Here is a 21046-nt window from a genome sequence, read left to right on the forward strand (position 1 = left end):
AGATTACAGTTGCTTTTTAGGGTAATACTCCACACAGCCTGTCAGTGTCTAAGTCCCCTTCACTTTGCTGCCCTTTGTAATTCCTTTTTTCCATTCTTGGCCTCTTTGAGTGCTTAAACAGAGTAAATATCCTGCTGGCAGCTCCCTGGCAAGAGGAAAGAATGATGTGAGCAGATACCGTGCTCCTGCATTCACCTAACCCGAATGTTTTCCCTGGTACTTAGGTTAATTTTTTTCTCTCTTTCACTGTTTTCCTAGTCATTGTTTGATAGGTTTAAGTCCACATAGCCAGAGCAACAGTCTCTTTACAGAGCCCCTTTTATCATCCCAGCAGCATCTTGTTTAACTTGACGATTTAAATGGCTAAAAGTCAGCATCATCCAGTTCTGAAGTGGATTGGGCAGTAATCCAGCTCTTTTTGTTAGAGACAGACATTCATTTTTTTGGACTAGAAACAAATTACTTCCAAATGCTGGAAATGTAATAAGGCTTAAAAAAAAAAAAAAGGGTTTCAGGTGTTTATAGAACAAATTAGTATAAAATAGTTTTCAAAATGCTAAGCCACATTTAAAATAAATATTTAGTACTTTTAGAAGCTGTGAAAATACAGCACTAAAAACCTGAAATCACTGGTCCTTAGCATTCATAAGAAGTATGGTGAGGGCACACTGGTGTCACATTCCCCATGCATATTTCTGTTGTGCCTTGGATTGCATGCATAAAAGGTAGTATTTTGGGGTGGTTTTTGCATGATTGATAGGTACTGGCTGTGCTTTTAATGAGATGACTGCCTGTAGCAATCAGAAATTGAACTGATAGCTATTTTACAACAGTCTTTGATTCAATTCCTAAAAATGAAAGCTTTGATTATCTAGATGACTGGAAAATAAAGAATTTTCATTGGTCTGAAGATCGTTTCTTGTGCCTTATTCAGCATTACATAAGCACTCTCTCATCCACAGAAAGACAAGCTAGTCCTCTGCAATTATTACTTGTCCCTTTTAGTTTTATGGCGTCTTGCTTGTCTCTCCCACACCTTCCAGCTTCCACAACAAATGAAATGGGATTTCCACAAATACAAACCTACACAACTGGCTCATCTCAGAACCCATCCTTGCAGGCCCATCCCATTTTCCCTTCTCAGCACCCCTGCCACAACCTGCATTTGTTCCTCAGCTGCCATCTCATCAGCTGCCGTGGTAATTTGAGAGGTGAGGTTGTTTGTCTCCGTAGGGTTTGCATTCCTGCAGTTGCTGTGTCACTCCTTTAGAGGGTTGCCATGCTCAGCACATCCTGGCCTCTCTGGCTCTGTGGCCAATTGCTATGTAAACCTTGCATCCCAAAAACCAAAAATCCAGACTGGCAGCTATGGATGGTCCCTAAAGGGTGCTAGTTGCCAGGCTGTGCCAGGAATTGCTTGGTGGAATTGTCTGCCCTAGGGCAAAGCTGTGCCAAGGACCATGCAAGAGTTACCCACAGTGGACAGTTGAATTCTAGTCCTGCTGCCATTGAGGGTTTTGGTCATATACATGGCCACAAAAGAGCACAACTGCCTGTGCAATAGCCACACAAAAGAGAGGTTTTTGCTGTCATTCCCAGTAGCATTTGTGGCATTCCACAAATGGCATTCCATAGTGACATCTGAGGATGTCTCTGCAGATGAGATTTCAGAGGTTTTGGTCAGCTCTGAGTGTGCTGTTGATGTCTCTGGGGATTTCAGCTTATATGCTGGACGCTAAAAAGGTATGTGGAGCACTGACAGAAATAAAATACAATACTTCAACATAATTTAAAAAAATAATTGTGAAAGAAAATTTTCAAAAGTTTGGTCAAGATACAATTAAGTACCTTTAAAACTTTTTTTTCAGAATTTAATTCCTCATTTAATTTGCATTCTTTTTTGAAAATAAATTATTTCTATAAGTGTTGCTTGACTTTTTAGAAGTTCTCCCTATAATCATATGGAACTTAAATCTGTACACATCTAGAAGATAAATGGCTTTTAGACATGTTTATTTTTCTACTTGGTGGGAATTACTCCCTCTCCCTTTTTACCCAAAAGCAGTTTTTCTTAAAGTTTAATAGCAACTGTAAAAAAAGACAGAATCACTACAATGCTTCCCTCTTAGAAATTATTGTTTTCATGACCTTTCATTATTTGTGAGTGTGTGCATTCTAGTTTTTGCTGGAAAAAGAGGACATTGCATGGAACCTGAATTTTGAGACCTAAGCAAGGGTCAGAGGAGTTTGCCATCTCTGGAACAGACTTGGGGAATGACAAATCCCAGGGTCTCAAGCAAGGAAGTGTTGTGTTTACAGGATGATGCTTCCTTCCTTTTTGGGCAGCTCTACAGACAGCTGTGCTGAGGGGGTGGAACTAAACCTCTGGCCATTCTTGAATATTTACAGCTCCTCAGAAGGAATTTTGTTATCATCTAGCAAACAATGAGGGAGGGAGAGTTATTTCCTATTTTGAGATGTATCAAGTGGCTTTAAACAAGATCTTAGGATGTCTTCTAAGGTAAAAATAACTGCAGAAAATCTGTAGATAACTGTGCCCAGAAGGCTGGAGTTCTGAATTCACTCCAAATGAGTGTTGGGTGGATCTTTGTAGCTTGGGAGTACAAATGAGCATTTGCATAAGTGGAATAAGTTGAAGATGACTCTTCAGCTAAGACAGAAACCAAAGCTGATGTAGTACCTAAAGTATGACAATCATTTTTTTCATTCTGTGCTGTGCAGAAGCAAGGCAGAAACAGTCTCTTGAGTCAAATAATTTGTCACTTATCTTTTTTTTTCTTTTGAAATATTGCACTATGAATTTAAACAGTCAGGAATTCAGAAATAAAAACATTTTTATAATTTTTAAACATAAATGAACGGTAGTGTTATGCACTCCAGCTTGCATGTTTGCCTGTTTACTTTTTTGTTCTTTGTTGCTTAGTGCAAATGATATGTGGTAAGATTGCCAGAGGCAAATGATGTGATTTGCTTAACAGAGTTCATTCAAATGCATAAAGCAAACTCTTATAGAAAGATTTTTTCTCCAATGTTCATAGCAGTTAAATTTTGCTTGCACTAAGAACTGCAACAGTAAGAAATAATTTTAACTTGATGGAGTATTTTTCCTCTAAAGAATAAGCCAAGTAAACAAAATAGAAGTAGATTTAGCAGAGCAATATAATATGCATCTATAGTAAAATACAAGGTGCTGAGTTGAATGGCTTTTTAAACAAAAGAAGTGTTCTGGCTGTACTGCTGGCAGATACATTGGATAGACAATTACAGATGTCTTTTTATAAAAAGGAACTTCCATCAGAAAAAGAGAAAATTTTCAAGGCCTTTTTTACATTTCATGGCCCCCCACCTTAATGCCACCAATTAATTAATCAATGTATTTGAAGGGGAGGCAGTGTAACATGCTAAGGTGCTGTAATGTGATGAACATTATAAAGTTGATCCAATTATAATAGATCAGTAGATGAAAAGAAACTATCACACTTTAAAAAAAAGTTTTCTTGCATTATAGTGAAAATTGTGATGAAAATTTTATTTGAAATAAAAATTCTCTCTGCCTAGATTGGACAAAAACTGCCCTATTTGATTGCATCTTCTTTGCCCGTGTTGCTGTAATTATTGTTACTGGAATGATTCCCATCCTGGAATTCTACTCAAGACACTGTCTTTTTTGCACAACATATAAAGTGCTACTTCCTTGAAATTATACAGATGAATGACTAAAACATACATTCCATAGCTCTTAAAGGGAGATTGTTCCTTGGTTCTGAATTTTGCAGTAGATTTTCTAACAAGACCTAAGTGGTCCCATTTGTTAAGTACATTTGTCTGAGTCTTGAATAAAATAAGGATGTGCACAGCCATTTGCAAGTTCACAGGCTATTTGGCAAGAATGAATTTTAGGAAAAAAAATGCCAATATAAGTTTTTTTTCCTTGTTTTAAAAAAAAATAAAGTGAATAATCAAATTGCAAGCAAACAGAAATATCTGGTACTTTACTATACAATCATGTTTACTGTAATATTGCCATGGTTTTTACTTAGCTAGTTGGGAAACTGGTCTTTAGTTACTCCAGAGAATGAGGTGCACAAGAATGAATACATTTGTTTTGAGTTTTGTTTTATGGCATTTGAAGGAGTTGTTTACTCCATTTGATGGAGTTTTTACTCTTGCAATGATTTTCAAAACACAAATAGCAGTGAAGAAGAAAAAAAAGAAGCAGGATAGCTGCTGTAAATATTTTGTAAAATGTCCATCTGAAGCTCCTCAACCTCTGGTAATTAGAAGCCATGCTGTGGAGATTGACAGGGTAAATTACCAGTTAATGTTTACACAACAAAACATATGCCCAGTACAATATCCTCCACTGATGTTACTGAAACCAGAGTCCGGAAATGTACAGTGGAAACAAGACGTGGTACTTTTCTTGTGCCAACATAAACAGCAATTACAGCGCAGTGTGAGAGAAGGCATAAGAAATACTACTGCATATCAGTAGTTCAACAAAGTCAGCACTTTTGTGTAATTGCAGGGGAAAAGGGCTGAAAAACATTACAGATCTCAGCAAGAAATGGGCCCTTTATACTTTTAAACTGATCCTTGATAAAACAATGCCGGGGTCATGAGAAGGCTACTCTGCCAATTTTGCTTCACTGTGGGATCCATTGACATCTGGCTGAGCTGCGGAAGCTGGAAAACTTCTTTAATATTCTCTTGACACCAAAGTGGACATGTGGAAAACATTCTAATCTGTTAATCTTTGGTGCTCCTGAAGAAAAAGGACATTTGGCTTTATACTTTGTGATGATAAATATTGTCTCCAGTCTAGCTGTAAATAAGTTAAAAGCATTTGAATGGAGGATGCAGTTCTTATTTTCCATATATAGGAGAAGATGGATGTGCACCTGTGCAATCCAGAAGATGTAAAGAATGCCAGGAGTTTTTACTAAGGTTAGTTTACCTTACATCTTGGAAATCCACGTTTCTTTATGCTGAGTGTGGTTTGTCAATGACTTGGTGAGCAGAGCCTCTGAACCTCCATACATCCTACATGCTAAAGTAGAATAAAGTATTGTTTCACTCAGGGGATTCTGAAAATAGAATTAAAAGAGATTTGAAATAGTAGTTAAGTCTGAATAAAAAGTGCAGGTTTTGTTTAACAACATTAACTATATTAATTATTTTTGGTTGACTCTAATATGGAGTAATAGTGAACGATGGAGACACATATGTGTGCAGCTTGAGTAGGATGCACAATTGTTCATTTCTGTTGTGAGATTTATCTCCAAAAATTCTCTTGCATTAGAAAATAACTGCCATAAAAATATCTTATGTATTCCTAATACAAAGCATCTATTATGCATTAATACAAAATGCAAAAGATACCATGGATTATGTGAAGACCAAACTAGGATTCAAAATTCTACATATCCTTGTAGTACATTCTAAAATAATAAGAAAAATTGTAACAATGCATGAAGGCTTAGGCTGAAGTGAAGTCAGATGACCTTTTAAATGCTGGCATTTTAGTCCTTTAGATACCCTGATGCTGATATATGATAGTGGTACTGTGGAATGAAAATAGTTCTGCTCTACTTTCCCTGTGTTTTTATAAATGCTGTCATTGCTGCAAATTTATTTTAAAACAAGAGATGTTTTCTGTCATCAATCTATTTTGATTTCTCACATTGGTACAAGGTAGTGCCCACTGCCACTTAGTGCATAATGCTGCAAGTGTTCTGGTTATAAGAAGTGAGAGAAATTACACCTCAAGAGCATTTTGGTCACTCAGCTTAAGCTGAAGAGTGGCTCAACACAAGTTGGTCTTCAGTAACTAGAAGGTTTGGGACTTGGCAGAAGCTAGCAAGGACAAAAAAACAAGATCGAAAGAATTTGTAGTTTCTTTCTAAGGTACAGACACAGTAAGAGGGGTACATATGATAGATTAACTTCATTATATGCTCCCTGAATGTAGGAAAAAAGGGGCCTTTTAAAATGCTGTCATGCTTGGGTCATGCCCAAGCTTGCTGCCGTGCTTCATTGATAGATTCACATGTTCCACTTTTGCCACGTGTACTTCAAATAGTAGGCCTTTCAAATCAGTGCCTTTCCCTGATTCTTCATAGCAATCCTCTGCCCTTTTCAGTATTGTGGCTGACAGAGAAGTGCACTGCCTGCAGCATGCATCTCAAACATTGATTTTTACCTGTTCTGTCCTTCATTCAATCCATTCTCAGCTGATGCCCCATATTATGATAATTCAGCCATTTTATTTTAGTGGATATGTGTCTACTCAGCTTATCCTCTGTAAGCCACCCATGGAAGTAAGTGGATTTTTTTTTTCTTTATTCATTGGACCATAACAGTCAGCAGCTCCAAGCATTCTTTGTCCAGTTCCAGTTAAATTTTCCTCTCCCAAAGCTACCCTCAGTAACTTTACCATGGAGTTAAGCAATCATTGATCTCCCTTGTCCATTCAAAACCCTCTGTTTGTTTTCCAGTTTAGTTTTATTCATTTGTGCATGTAGCATATGAGAAACACCTTGTTGGTGCGTGATGATGTAGGGCACAGGAAACCTGGCACAGCTTTTGCATCTCTGGACAGGACAGTTCCATCTCAGCTTACCCCAAAGCTGCCCTTTGCCTTTTCTGTCTAGTTTCCCCTTTCCCTCCAGATCACAAGATTATTATCTTCTCTTCCCTACCTATTTCATCGGTCTCCTGACTGTGTTCAAACATTTTTTTGTCTGTAGAAAAAATACCGTGTGTTTATAGATCAGGTTATTTCATGACATAGAAAGCAGATAAATTGTTAAACCATCACAGGTTTCCTTGAGAGCAGCAACTTCTGCTGAAGAGCATCCTGAGCAGTAGCTGCTTACTTTGAGTCAGCAGCAGCATCTGGCAATGCCCTGGCTTGCCTGGGGAGGGAAGGAAGGGAGACTGGAAAGTCACTTACTGTTTTGATGATGATTGCATCTTCATGGGTTCCAACAAGATCTTGGCGTGCCTCCTGCTCCCCCTGCAGCTTTGTGATCCTTAGCAAGGGAGAGCTGGAGTTGAGCACAGCCCCACACCAGCAAACCCCAGTGTTTCTAAATATAAGAGTGCACATATTCCTGAAAGGAGCACAATCAGCCTGCATGGGCAATAAAATAATGATTTGTGAACATCTGCTTCATTAATTGTGTTATGGCGCAGGATTTTTATTAGCATTCCAAAATCTCAAAACCAGTCTCATGTTGAATGGAATTGATTCCCCCTAAACATCCATGAATGTTTTCTGAAGAACCAGATCTGCAACACAGACCTCGCTGCTCTGGCTTTTGTGCAGGTGATGCATTGTCAGTCAGGGACACGGATATTTCAACTCAGGCTCAGAGAAATTGCTTCACAATTCTTTGTTGAAGTTAAGAAAAAAAAAAACAATCATGGTCAGACCCTTGGGCATTTTAACTCCCAGACTGACCAGTTCCTGACAATAGGGTGGTAAATAAGGTGGAACTTCCCTGAGCTTGTAACTAAGTCCAGACTGGGATCTCTTAAGATCAGTACCCCTTCTGTGCCAAACTTGAGACTGCAAAGCTACAAAAATATCTCCAAGAAACTCATGTAAAACTTATTGAATATGAATGTAACAGAGTGGTTTTCTTCCCCAAAACTTGTTCCCGGAAGTGGCCAAGCCCATTTTTCACTGAAACTTTAAAAACAATCCAGTCTGAGGCAGAGACAAGGTATGGAAAATATAAGTTCCAGCAGTTAAAGGCTGACAAAGTAATAAACAACTGAAAGTGGGGCCTTATGACAGAAAGTGTTAGGGAACTTTAACTCTAGATGTCATTGCCAGCTTTGCTTATAATAAATGTGTCAGTAGCAATATGAAAAGATGTGTACAATGAGTTAAAGGAATGTAGTATTAACCTATTTTATGTGGCACGTCTGCCCACAAATTGCTTGCATCTCAATATGTTTTGGAAGAAAAGGATTTCTTTCCCCTCGATGAATGTATTAATTTTCAAACAACGGGAACTGGGAAATTAGATATTTTAATGTTACAGTGACACCCTGTGGTCAGGGATGGTGTTAAGTCAAAAGCAGTTTTGTGATGTTTCTTAGCAGCTTTTTAACCTTAGCAAAAGCAGAGAAGCAGGAAGGAAATGCAGATAACTTTCACAGATTTCCAGAGAGAGGTGTTATCTCATTTTATTGCCTTATACATAGAAAATTATGATTTTAATTTCTTGAATACCAAAATAATATTTATTCGCATACATGTATTATATTGAAATACAGGAGAATGGCAAGCTTTGGTTTTAAACAACTTGCCAATGTAAATTAGGGAAGGGTCTTTGTAGCCACTGAACCTTACAAAGCATTGCCGGCATACTCATTTCTGTGTCTGGCTAATTCTGTGTTTCTCTGCAGGAGAGGGTGTTTCTGCCAGTGACATGCCATGTAGTGGTGGGTAGCAGACTGATGCCAGAGAGACACAGTGATATGGCAGAAGCCACCATTCCAAGAGTGCCAGCTGGGCACTGACTGGGCTGCAGGATTAAACAGCATTAGTCCTGTACTGCCTTTTGTGTGGGCAGCCTTTGGCCTGACATATCTTACTTCTGCCTGCTGCCTTCCTTGAGCAAAAGCTGAACTAATGCAGCCACTCTTTGCAGAATCTACATGCTCCTGTCTTTAAGGCACTGAGCTTCACAGCACTGTGGCCCCTTGACTTTGTGGCACAAATCTTTTCCTCTTTAATGCATACCTTGTATCCTTGCATAATATCAATACCTTGATATTATGCTTTCAAAATCTCATCATTTAGAAGAAGCCAAATTTATGAAAGACCTGATTTATAGCTTCTGATTTATACCACATACTTTCCTGGAGTTACTGATGCTGACCTTGCCATTTTTAAGAGAGAAACAAAGTCAAACTTCTGCCAGACAAACCAGGTTTAAACATCAGTAAGGAAGGAGACTGACTGTCCCAACAAGAAGTTATGGGGAGCTACTAAAGCAAACTGAGAAACATGAAGCATTTATTATTCACTGGCAATAATGGTTTCCTGTTAAAATTGGCTGTTTGACAAAGGTGATGAATTTAATTCCTTGCTTTCTCGTTGGGGAATTAGGAACTTAGCATGGGACAGGAGAAAAAGTCCTCTGCCTTCTCTGGAGAGTAAGCCAAAGCTAGCCAAAAATAAAGTTTGGAAGGTGTTCAGGAACCACTGTCAGGAATTTTGTGATTTTCAAAAGTGTCAAAAATATTGAAGTACTGTAGTTGTCCTGGAAGCCAAGCCATTGTTCACCCCCACATATGTCCATGTGGAAGCAGCTCAGTGAGTGCTCATTTAGGACATAACCTATGAAATAGCTGCAGTACAACTTCTCATGAATGTCAGCACAATTTAGTGCCTGTCAGGAAGTGACAGTGAGACTCTGGACTTTTAAAACATCATATTGACAGTGAATTTTTTGCAAGCTTCAATTGCTTAAAGGATTGAAATTCATTATCTCCTGTAAAAGTGTGACAAATATGGAAGATGAAGGAAAATACTTAGTTTTACATATTTGGCCAATTTTTAAGTTTTACTTTAGAGCTTTTAATGGCTGCAAAAACAAAAGAGCTTCGTAGCTGCTCAAATGTGCATAGGAGTTATTTATTAGGTGCTATTTCAGACTCTGTGCTTAGACAGGCTGGGCTGTAATATCAACCTCCAAATTAGTTAGTACCACTGCTGAGGGATGTTTTCCAACATCTTTTTTTAGCACTGTTAGATTGGAGTTTAGAGTATGGATTATTTAAAGATTTTTTGAACGGGGCCACTGAAGACGAACTGGAGTGATTCTGCACTTGAGTTAGCAAACACTGAATTAGAACTGTCTGTACAACATGCAAGAGCACACAGATGCAGCTGACCCTGCCTGTTGCTGAAATAGTAGCACATTAGATTCCTGTCAAAAGCATTGTGAAGAGAACTCTAAAAGACATTATCTTAAAGGAGAGACACCTGCTCACTGCATGTTAAGACCACTGAGTTGAGGAACTGCCAGATTTGGAGGTCAGTCAGGATTGCTGTATTATATATGCCATGTTTAGACCTTGTCTACCAGTGGCTTAATGTTCAAATAGCAAATACATCCTGATAGAGATACAATGTTAGAGACTTCATGTTTATGCACTGTTCCTGGGAAATAATGGATTAAGTGTCCTGTACTAGGGCTACAGCCATCCCCCCAAGGATGCAACCTATGTAAAGGTGCTATTATTAGACCTTCTCCTTTTTTTTATATTTAGCCAAAATAGTCAATGATTTAAAAGACAGAGCAATTATCACTGTCTGTCATGTGGAAATTACTGCTCCCAATGCTTAGTCAGCAGAAGGCATCTGGGTTTTAGATGCTCTTGCATCTACAGTAATATAAATTGTCTGAGCTTTCTCCAGCTTCCAGTGAGGGTACTTTGAATAACTCAGACAAGGCTGCCTGAGAATACAAGGGTGTGGTTAGACACAGAGGGGTGTTCCATGCTACCTTCAGGTGGCTGTGATATCTCATTTCCAACCATAGTCACCAGCACTCCCAACAAACAATTATCAGCCACCTGTACCCCACTGCTGCGAGATTTGCACTGCAAATTCAGAATCACAGTGGCATCACTAGTGTTTGTACAAGGAAATCAAGAACTAATATGTGTCAATTCAATGTCTTTAGAAAACATGCCCTTTTAATGCTGGAGGATATTGGTTTTGGTTTTGCTTACAGTGAGTGCCCTGTGAAGGACTGGAGCAGACTACTGACTTTTTTGCCCGTTTTTACCAAATACTATTTAGTTGATACTTTTTTCCTGTTGGTGCAAAAGGACAAGAATTTATTGAGATAATTTTTTGGGATTAGAAAGTGAATGTTCATAATTTTTTTAATAACTACTGAAGTTATTTATAAGTACTACTGAATTTTTTTAATAATAAATACTGAAGCTGTTTCTGAGTCTGCTGATATTCCTTGGGAATTTAACAGCATTGATGTACCTCAACACATTATTTGTCTATAGTTTTATCCTCATGTAAAAATTACTGAAAATGAGTGCATGAAGAAGAATGCTCTAGCAGTTATGACAGATTGGGAAAACCTCCATGAAAGACACTTTATTTTATCTTTGCCTCTCTGAAACAATAATTTCTGATGTAAATCTTAAAATCAGACTGAGAGAGAAGGCATAGTAGTGGGATCATGCTTGTATCAACCTGTACATCTGCCTGTTAGACACCCTTTTCTGCAGACCTCCACTACACCTTAAATCTTTCCAATAAGAAGCCCAACATGTGTCTCTGCATGGACATTTGCAAGCTGAGAGCTGCCACTGTGGAGCTTGGGCCAATGACTTCTAGAGAAAATGCATGAATCTTAGCAGATAGTGCAAAAAGAGACAGAATTTCCAGCTGTTGTGGATGCACATCCTCTGTGTACTGGACACAGATGTGTCATATGACACATTTTCTGACTGGTGGCCTGCACAAACAAAGAGTGTGACAAGTGACTGAAATGTGAAATGTGCACTTTGGTGATTCACTCCATAAGTCACAAATTAGTGTACTTTGAAGTACGGTACCTCTTTTTAGAGACCCTTATTATGTGAGCAATATTAAATAGTACTCTCTTGCCTGTCATAGTAATGCACCTTGACTCCTTTGAGGTCTTTATTACAGGCTTTGAGCAGCTACCTAGATCAAGATAATTTTCTATGTCCAAGAATAAGACCTGTGACAACAATTCCTTCTTTATTGTTGCTCTCCAGAGATATTGGAAGTCCAAAGAGTCTGTAAGGCCAATGATAAAACTATGGAGTGCACTGTTAAAACTAGAAGCAAGTACAAAAAAAAACCCCACATTAGGTTAGTTTATTTCAGAACTAAAAAACTAACTACGAGGTATATTTGGAAAGGGGACTTAGCAACTGCAACATGCAGGATGATCATTTGCCTACCTTCCAGCTAGTTGTGTGCAGGTCTGGGAAGGAGAAGCTCCGGCTCCTGAGCAGCCTGCAGGGACAGAAGAGTGATCACCAATCTGTGCAGTCAGGCCCCTAAGCCAAATTCCTGACCTGCATATGTGGGTAACAAGCATGGCTTCACCTCTGAATCTCTCTGTATCCAAAGTCAGGGTTTTGAAAATTTATCTCTCCACAGGAACTCCGGTCCTGGATTTCAGTCTGCCTGACCTGTCTTGCAGTTTTGGTGTATGTCTGTCTAAATTATTCCTGTGGGGAAGGGAACCCTCTAGTGCTATTAAGGCACTAAGAGCAACTTGTGTTCTTTAAGAACTTGTGTCTTTGAAGACTTAATAATTGTTCTGCCTAATTCCCTTGCCTGCTTCTGATTATCTGTCGAGCCTGAATGCCTCCAGAGGCAGGGGAAGACTGAAGAGCTTTCTCTGACAAGGGAGACCCAGTGTCCTGGATCACATACCTAATGCATTGTAACAGAAAACAATTGCTTTCCAGTGTCAGCTTTATTTTAAACATCAAATAATAGAAAGAAGAGGGTGCAAAAGCTTCCTAAACATATCAGTGAAGTCACTGCCTCAGTTTTTTGCCTCCTCCCTTATCAGTCTCCTAGGGAAGACTTTATCCCATATGAAATGTAATATTATCTTCTGGATGGAGTTGGTAACTGGTTTACTACTTTTTATCATGAATATGCTGAGTGGATCAGAAGAGAGAAGATATTTGAATGCAGCAGGAAGAAAACAAAAAGCAAACAATTATTAATTTACCACTGCTGAGTATTTTTTCAAGTCTTAATTTAAGTCTAGTTTAAATGAGAAAGCTTAACACTGTGCATCAAGTATTCTCTTAAAAATATTCCAAGCTCAACGTGTGTATATCTATGGAGAACTTCCATTGATTGGTTTTTTGCAGGAAAACCTTTCATATTAGATGCATGTTATTTAAAAGCACCAAGTTGAAAGATAAAGAGAGAAAAGACCTCTTTCTATAAAACAGCAATCATCTTATCTGCCAAAATCACATGTAATGGACCATTAGTTCTTTGTTCCGTATCCTGTGTTTGAAATGTCTTACCTTATAAAGATGTCAGGACTAAAACCATTATAAGGAATTTCCTCCAAGGAACACATCCATTTGTGGAGAAATGTGTATTTTATGCACGGTAACTTATACATATGGCCTGCCATTTATGAAAAATTATAAATAATACTCTGTGCTGATGCTTCATTTTTGTGTTGTTATTTTCCAGATGGGAGTTTCTGTGGTGGATTCATCTGTTGCAGGACTTGGTGGTTGTCCCTATGCAAAAGGTGCTACTGGAAATGTAGCCACAGAGGATGTGATATACATGCTGAATGGTCTGGGGATCAACACAGTAAGATATTTTTACTTTCCAGTTAAGACTTCAAGGAAAAAAAAAATAAATTCTAGGAAACATACAATACGTACCTCACAAAAACTTGTGCTGTACAACAAAATATTCAGAGCCCATAGAAGTTTTTGCAAACTCAGTGCTTTAATATGGCTTGACACATAACAGGAATGATGTTGTCTTCATTAGCAATTTAGACTAGAAATGGTTTGTGTATTTAACATAATTTTAATAATCTACTTCTTCCTACCTGGAGCTATGAGGAATTTAGTAGCATCTGCTTTGTGTCATTGCTGTGTCTCAGTAACCACAAAAAAACTCAGTACTGTAGACATTGCTACAGAAGGCTGATCATCTCAACAGTGGAAAGACTGAGCAGAGCTCAGCTTTTGTCACAGTTTTGGATTTGGCTCATAGTGCTTATTAATTTGTTGTCAATTTTTCTGACTTCAAAGTTGAAAAAAATTGTGATGTTTGGCACCCAGGCACAGGACATTGTTATTTCTCGGGTATCCATTTAATGTATTTCAAAATTGTACAGAAGCTGTTACTGGCTAGGAGTCTTCACAGTCATTTTTATTACCAGTCCTGTTGTTGGAGGAGAGGGCAGAGCAGCTCACATACCCTGAGCTGCACTTTAATGAGCCTTACCAGTGAGCATCCACCCCTCAAGAGCACTCATTTAGTATCCCTGGCTGGCTGGCATGTTAATTATTCTGTATTCCTAGAACTCATTTACTGCCTTCTTCAATAAATGTGCTCTTTGGTCTTCCTGTCTGTCCCCATTTATCTGGATGTGTGGCATAATGAGTTCGTGCTAACTCAGGCATTGCTGTAACTTTATGTTTAATTTACACATGGACATGGAGAGTCAAGTTCAAAGGAGAACATATAAAGAACTGCCAAAACTACAAAGTGTGTGGTTTGCATTTAAATCACCACAGAAAGAAATCTAAATGCCTGATATCTGAAATAGGAAGATTTGCATTACTGAGGTCATTGGAACTTATCATTCACTTGTTGGTAGGCTTCAGTTCTGTGTGATGTACAGGCCAGTGGATTCCCTTGACATGAAAGGATTACAGAACTTGGACATTCCCTGGGCACTGTTAAAGCATATTCAGTGCCTTACAGAGTTCACTGTAAGCATTTATCTGCTCTCATTTGCTTTTTAGGGAGTTCAGGGTAGATATCAGAAAATGTTCAATCACAAGTGTCCACTGTACAAGTGGACTCTGTTTTGAACTGCTTGTACACACTTTGGGGCAGCTTTTCCTCATAAGAACGATGTTTATTCTTTTGAAATAACCCAATTCTTTGAAATAAGGAGGAGAAATCATGCATGTCACTTTACATTGCTGTGCACCTTAGACTCATGCTTTCAGTATAGTCTTTTCTTGGGCAAAATACTCATTGACCTTTCCAAGTGACTCATAGCAAAAGGAAGCAATTAAGCAAAAATAGTTGGATTATATGAAATATACCATGTACCAGGCTTCTTGATAAGATTGATTAATCTGTTAACAATCTGGTGGCCAAGCAAGAATACAGCTTGTCCTAAAGGTTGATAGGAAATCCCACGGACACAATCTCACCATCAAATGCTTATTTTTTCTTTGTTTTGGTGGTGATTTTATTTAGGTTTTGTTTAATTTTAAATTTAGATTATAGCAATAGCAAAACACAAGTCTTCGCTTTTTGAATCCTTTTTCATGCTTTTTGCACAAAGTTTTGTAGTGTTGGATGATAAATAAGTATAGCATATATTTAGACTCTGTATTTTTCTTCTAACTTCTAGTTGTAATTCCAGCTCCTTATTCCAGATTATTCTGTGGTTGAAGGTTATTACTCCAGTATTTGGTCCACTGCTGATGGGACAAGAAATCACTCTCAAAGTAGTAGAACCTTCCAAACAACTAGAAGCTGTAACTACCTGTAAATCACTGCAGCTTTACTGATCCCCATTACTGACCTATAACATGAATCGGGCCCTTTGTTTGCAAAAATTAGACCCTGGAGCAAAAAACTTGGAGTCTAAGCATTTTCAACATGTGCATTTATTATTCTTCACATTTTTCCCCTCTTTTTTAGGGAGTAAATCTTTGTGCCGTGATGGAAGCTGGAAACTTCATCTGCACAGCTTTGAACAAGAAAACAAACTCAAAGGTTGCACAAGCTTCCTTCAGTACTGGAACTATCAATTAAATGGATTTTTCTTTTTGCAGCTTGATTACATTTTCCATTTACCTTGACCAAGGACATTTGCTTTAGGAAAAGAAACAAGGAAACCATTGCATCAAAGAAACAAAATAGAACCTATGTATAATTTTTATTTAATGGGAACAGTTATTGTACTGTACTGTCTTGTCAGGAACTGTCTGATTTGTAAGTAAGAAATAAACGACTGTAGTACAGAACCCTGTAGAAGTACTCTGTACTTCTACAGACAAGAGAAATATATAAATATCAGGAAATTTTACCATGTTTTAAATTGAATTTTTAGTTCTTTTCAGGAAAACCAGGTAGAAACAGTGAGTACATAGTTAAGTTTTAATCAAGATGTCTTTCAGAACAGTGCAAATATTTTCAGTAGTTTATGAGATCTCACACTATGTGTGGCCATTCTGTTATGTGTTTTATTTATCTCAATTCTTGCTTTTCATTTGTCAAGTCACTGTGTTATGAACACAGAGCCAAATCTGAATTCACTGTAAGAATTTTTTAGCAATAGAACTTCTTTTAAATTTTGTTTAACATCTGCTAAATTATGGATGACTTTATCTTGTTCCAAGACATTGTGGTGAGTGGCACTCTGCCAGCTCCTTCCAATCCTCCAGCAAATTTCCTTATTTGTTACATATGTTAAATTTGTTGTAGTTGCATTTTTTGGTCAACTTATTAAAACCTAATTATACAAAGCAAATAAAAATTGGCAAGATTTTCAACATCATTCAGGTTCATAGTGGTGTAGAAGGGGCTACATTTTCATCCAAGGTTTCATAAAAAATTAGATTTTTCATGCTGTAGGCTACGAATTGATATTCTCATCCAGAAATCACAGGTTTTTTAGGATAGTAGTATTTTTCTGGACTAGCTTAAACAAAGGAGACCACAGAATTTTTTTTTGTGCTCTACTGAAAATGATGCTGTTCTTTTAAATGCCTTAGTTCAACAAGATGCCAATGAACTGCACTGTTCAATAATCAATAGATTAGATCAATAATGAACAAATGGACAAATTCAAAAAGCCTTATCCTATATATAAATGTTCAAGTGTGCCATGAAAATATTGTCATGTTTTTCATCCTGAAACTTCAGTACTCTTACTGGTTGGTTGTGTAGGACCTGTGCTTCTCTGTGTACTTAACTTTGATCTATATTTTTTCTGAACATGTCCTGTTGACATGAAAATCTAAAACCCTGGACTGTGGTCTTCATCCATATTCTCAGTTTTCCTCAAAAATGTGAAGTCTTGTCAAAAGGTAAGTTGAAAGAAAGTGGAAGATAACACACACAAAAAGAAAAGGCTGAAAGTTTTTTGTCTGGAACTCAAGTCTGCCAAGTTACAGCTGAGTCATGGTTTGCCTTTGAAATACCAAAGTGAATTTTTCTGAGATCTTTTAGCCAGTTGTGTACTTTAGAATTGGCACTGTTTAAGAAAGTTAGTTTTTGCATTCCAGCAACACAAAGCTATAAATTTATACAACACCCCTATTCTGTTTATGCCATAGTTATAGTCAAAATTAATATAAGCTACTTTGTTTCCCTCTTCTCATGGTAAAAGTCGAAGGATAAAAACAGAAAGGTGTTCAGGTGAGGCAAGAAATATCTTGCCTATCGTTCCAAAATACTAAATCTTTCCTGCAGAGTCTAGTAAGAAGACTTTGAAGTACTCCTGAAGGTAAGAACACCCTGATTTTCTTGACCTGCTCTGGATGCATGATTGGATCACCACAAAAAAACTCTTTCCTCTTTTTTCCCATGTTTCAGCTGGGGCTTTGTTATTTAGCAGCCACTATAGCTTATATACCAAAACATGAACTTAAATAAAACCAGGTCTTGAACCATTCACAGACTTAAAAATTCTGTAATGAATTTGACCAAATGAAGAGGTAAGGAAACTGCACTGCTGCCTAAGCCTAAACATGGTGCCAGAATTGACATCTTAAAAACTCCCTAATTTGTGTGTCATGTACCCCTGAAGGTGACTAACCTCACTGTAATACTTTCGTATTTAATAATTATTTTTCCTGTTTAGTTTTCTCTGTAGGCACAGATTTGGCTCATTTTGAGCTGAAGTATGCAGTTTTCATGTAGGTCCTGATGAATTTTCTTCCACCCAAGACCCTCTGAGCTTGCATGTTTAATTAACAGAAACATTATCGAGCTTCTCAAAGACTGAAAGGGAAGTCAGCCCTTGAAAACAAAGCAGTTGTGAAGCAAACCTGAATGTGAGACTAAACAACTGAACTGAGACTGAACTTGCTGCTCAGCCTGGGGAGATTAATACCCACCCATGACAGGAGCTGAGGGAATGGCCTCAAGTTGTGTCAGAGGAGGTGTAGGTTGGATATCAGAAAAATGTTCTTCACCCAGAGGGTGGTTGGGCACTGGAACAGCTCCCCAGGGCAGTGGGCACAGCACAGCCTGGCAGAGTTCAGAAAGTGTTTGGACAATGCTCTCGGGCACTGGGTGTGACTCTTGGAGTGTCCTGTGCAGGGCCCAGGAGCTGGACTTGATGATCCTTGTGGACCCCTTCCAGCTCAGCTTTTCCTGTGATTATGAACTGAAAAAGAACACACTTTCTCATAAAGCTGTAATAATTTGTGCCACTGGGTAAAATAGAAAATTAAAAATTCCTAAGCCCAGAAAAATCCCAAGAAAAGAATGCCAGTGCCTCTGCAAGGCAGGGTTCTTTTTCTTGAAGGTGGTGGTGAAGTCTTCAATTATCAGCCAAGTAAGGAACTGAGCAGATAGTGTCCATTTTTATGCCTCTGTGCACAGTGCATCCTAGGCTTCTCAGCATCTGGACTGTCTGGTTTGCAGACAGTTGGCTCTTGATTCAAGGCTCTTGATTCTCCCCATGCAGTGAAACAGGGTACCTATTAAATCATGTAGATGAACAATCTAAAATGTCTCAGTTCTTTATTGGGTGGGTCTGTTTTAGAAACTACTTGGAAACTTGTGGAGAGCCTTAATTGCAGGTCTGTTATTCTGTAATGATGTGAGCATTGGAAAAGATGAGCAGTCACATCTGGAGCCTGTAGTTTACCCACATGTTCAGCTTCAACCACATTGTGAGTTATTGTAATCCAGGGTGGAGGTCACAGACAAATAGATTGTTTGTCATGATTGTTATGAGAGAGAGAAACATAGAGCCAGAATAAAAAAAAGCAACCCCAACCCAGTGTTTATGTGCCAAAATTGCCACCTGGGATGAATTTAGGTCGGTGGGTCCAGGTCATTGGTCCCTATGAAATCCTTGTTTAGTTGTAATAGGACTTGAGGCATCTTACATTCTGCCTACTAACATATTTTAGGTGTGTAAAATGCTGCTGCTCTGATTTCCTGGGTTGGCATAATTTTGACTTTGCAGAACATTTTGACACCTAATGTCTGGCTTCAAAAAATAAGCATCTATTACTTTTAATAGCAAAGACTAATCTAATAGCCATGCCATGGGCGTGCATCACTCACAGCACTGAATTCAGCTCATAGGCCAACAGCTGAGACTATATCACTTGAAAAACATGCCAAGACATGGGATGAGGCTCTCCAGTGCTCCTGACCCCTAAACCTTTATGCTTATATTTAGAAGTACCTATATTATATATCTGCTTATATTCAGAAGAACCTATATTCTTATATTCACTAGTGATGTCTGCTCTTTTAGTCCCTGTCACTGTCCCCAATTGAATACAATGCTGTCACTTCACCATGAAGTAGCCCCCTGGCTGTGGAGGGCTTGCATCCAGGAGTTTGGCTTCCATGAGCAGGTGTTCTTATCACTGTGTCATTATAAAAATTTAAGTCAAGATATTACATTGTTGAAGGTATGACTGGTGTCCTTTGTTGGAGGAAAAGTTGATCAGTTCCAGTAGTATGGGCATAATCATTCTTCAGTGCCTTCCAGAACACAGCAACAACATAGATCCCATACAGTTCTAATGTCTTCCAGCAGCAGCTTGCTTTGTACTTTAAACTTTTATGTATTAGGGCAACTTGGCTCTGGACCAACACTTTAATGGCTCATTTTTGTGTATAACCAGAGCTTATGAAATAAGAACTAAATGTTGTAGTGTTGTGAATATGTCCAGAGAGGCTTTGGCTAATTTTCCACTCTTAATAGTGTCATTTGAGTTCATAAAACTTTTATTATTGTATTAAGGAGTCACAAAATGAAGACTACAAGTCTGTGAGATAAAATTCTTATGTTTGGGATCAGTGTTGTTGAAATGAAATAATGCTTATCCAAAGAGTTGGTGTGAATGTATAAGATCTGCCCATTTTTTCCACTGAGTTTAAGGGGTAGAAATATTGTTTAGTTACTGTGGTATCAGAAATTCGATACTTTTTGCCACTGAATTTTTCTGTGTTTTCTGACACTGCCTTCAGTTCTCTTCACTGATTGTGAAGTATCTAGATGAGTGGCTAAACAGGTATAAGAGTGGCAAGTAAACAAATTCCAGTTCTTGACTTGCTGATCAAAATTAATCAACTTTTCTTTTGTTATATTTTTTAAGATTATTTTTCTCTACAGTCCTGCTGTAATGCAGTGTTGATCTTCATTGCTGCAATAACACAGCAGGCAGAAGGACTACAGCCAAAGTCAACTCAGTCCTTTGAAAGCAATGTCAAAGAGACAATATGTTTGTCAAGGAATTGTCATGTATCTGCCTGGTTAAATGCATTTGTGATTTTGCAATATGCGGTGTTACAGCTGAAATAAAATCTCCCTTGCTGTTTATTGAAACTGATATGCTCATGTTTTATGCCACATTCAGCAGCTCTGACTGACCAGCTCATGCATACAGCATTAGCAAATATAAGCTGTCACTGACGTGTATGCCTGTGTTGACTTTGTTACCTTGTAATACATTTTGAGTGCTTTTTCTTAGGATTACCTTTTAATCTGGCGTTCCTGTGTGTTTTTATAGCAGACAAATCTCTTTTAAGTTACTGGGGAAACATTTCCTTCCTCCATTAACTAAACATTAAAAGCTACAGGCAGGAATGGAGGTAGGAGTTCAAAAAACTCAATGAGGCATTATGTAACTTCAGATGTTCCAATGCAGGATAGAAATCTGTGCTGTCTAAGTGATGTCTAAGATTCCCTACACACTTCATGGGAGACTGAATGACTTCAGCATGTGGTCTGAAACATCAAAATACAGATGAGGCAACTATCTTGGCGAAATCAACAGCAAAATTCCCTACCCCATGCTACTTCGAAGTGCCTCAACGTGACCTGCAGTTAGTTATCTTCAATAGTTGAACACAAGGGTTAGTATTTTCCTTGGTGGAAAGACGATCACAGTCATTTTTAAAAAGAGCTGAATGGTGTTCTCTGTTTTGTGGCATATCTTCTGGTGTTGGTGCTGCTTCCATCCATCTCTCTGTTCCTAGCTTGGTCTGATATCTGGCTCAGGG

General features: G+C 38.2%; 1 protein-coding gene across 1 annotated transcript in view; it reads left to right on the plus strand.

Annotated features, from left to right (window-relative positions):
• Nucleotides 1–20369, plus strand: part of HMGCLL1 (3-hydroxy-3-methylglutaryl-CoA lyase like 1) — a 76295-nt gene extending 55926 nt beyond the window's left edge. Inside the window, exons 8-9 of the mRNA XM_063150672.1 lie at nt 13274–13399; nt 15488–20369. Of these exons, the coding sequence (XP_063006742.1) occupies nt 13274–13399; nt 15488–15601 (240 nt within the window). The 3' untranslated portion in view covers nt 15602–20369. The remainder of the gene's footprint in view (nt 1–13273; nt 13400–15487) is intronic.
• Nucleotides 20370–21046: the final 677 nt, after the last annotated feature.

Source organism: Melospiza melodia, chromosome 3 (assembly GCF_035770615.1).
Source record: "Melospiza melodia melodia isolate bMelMel2 chromosome 3, bMelMel2.pri, whole genome shotgun sequence".
NCBI classification, from domain to species: Eukaryota; Metazoa; Chordata; class Aves; order Passeriformes; family Passerellidae; genus Melospiza; species Melospiza melodia.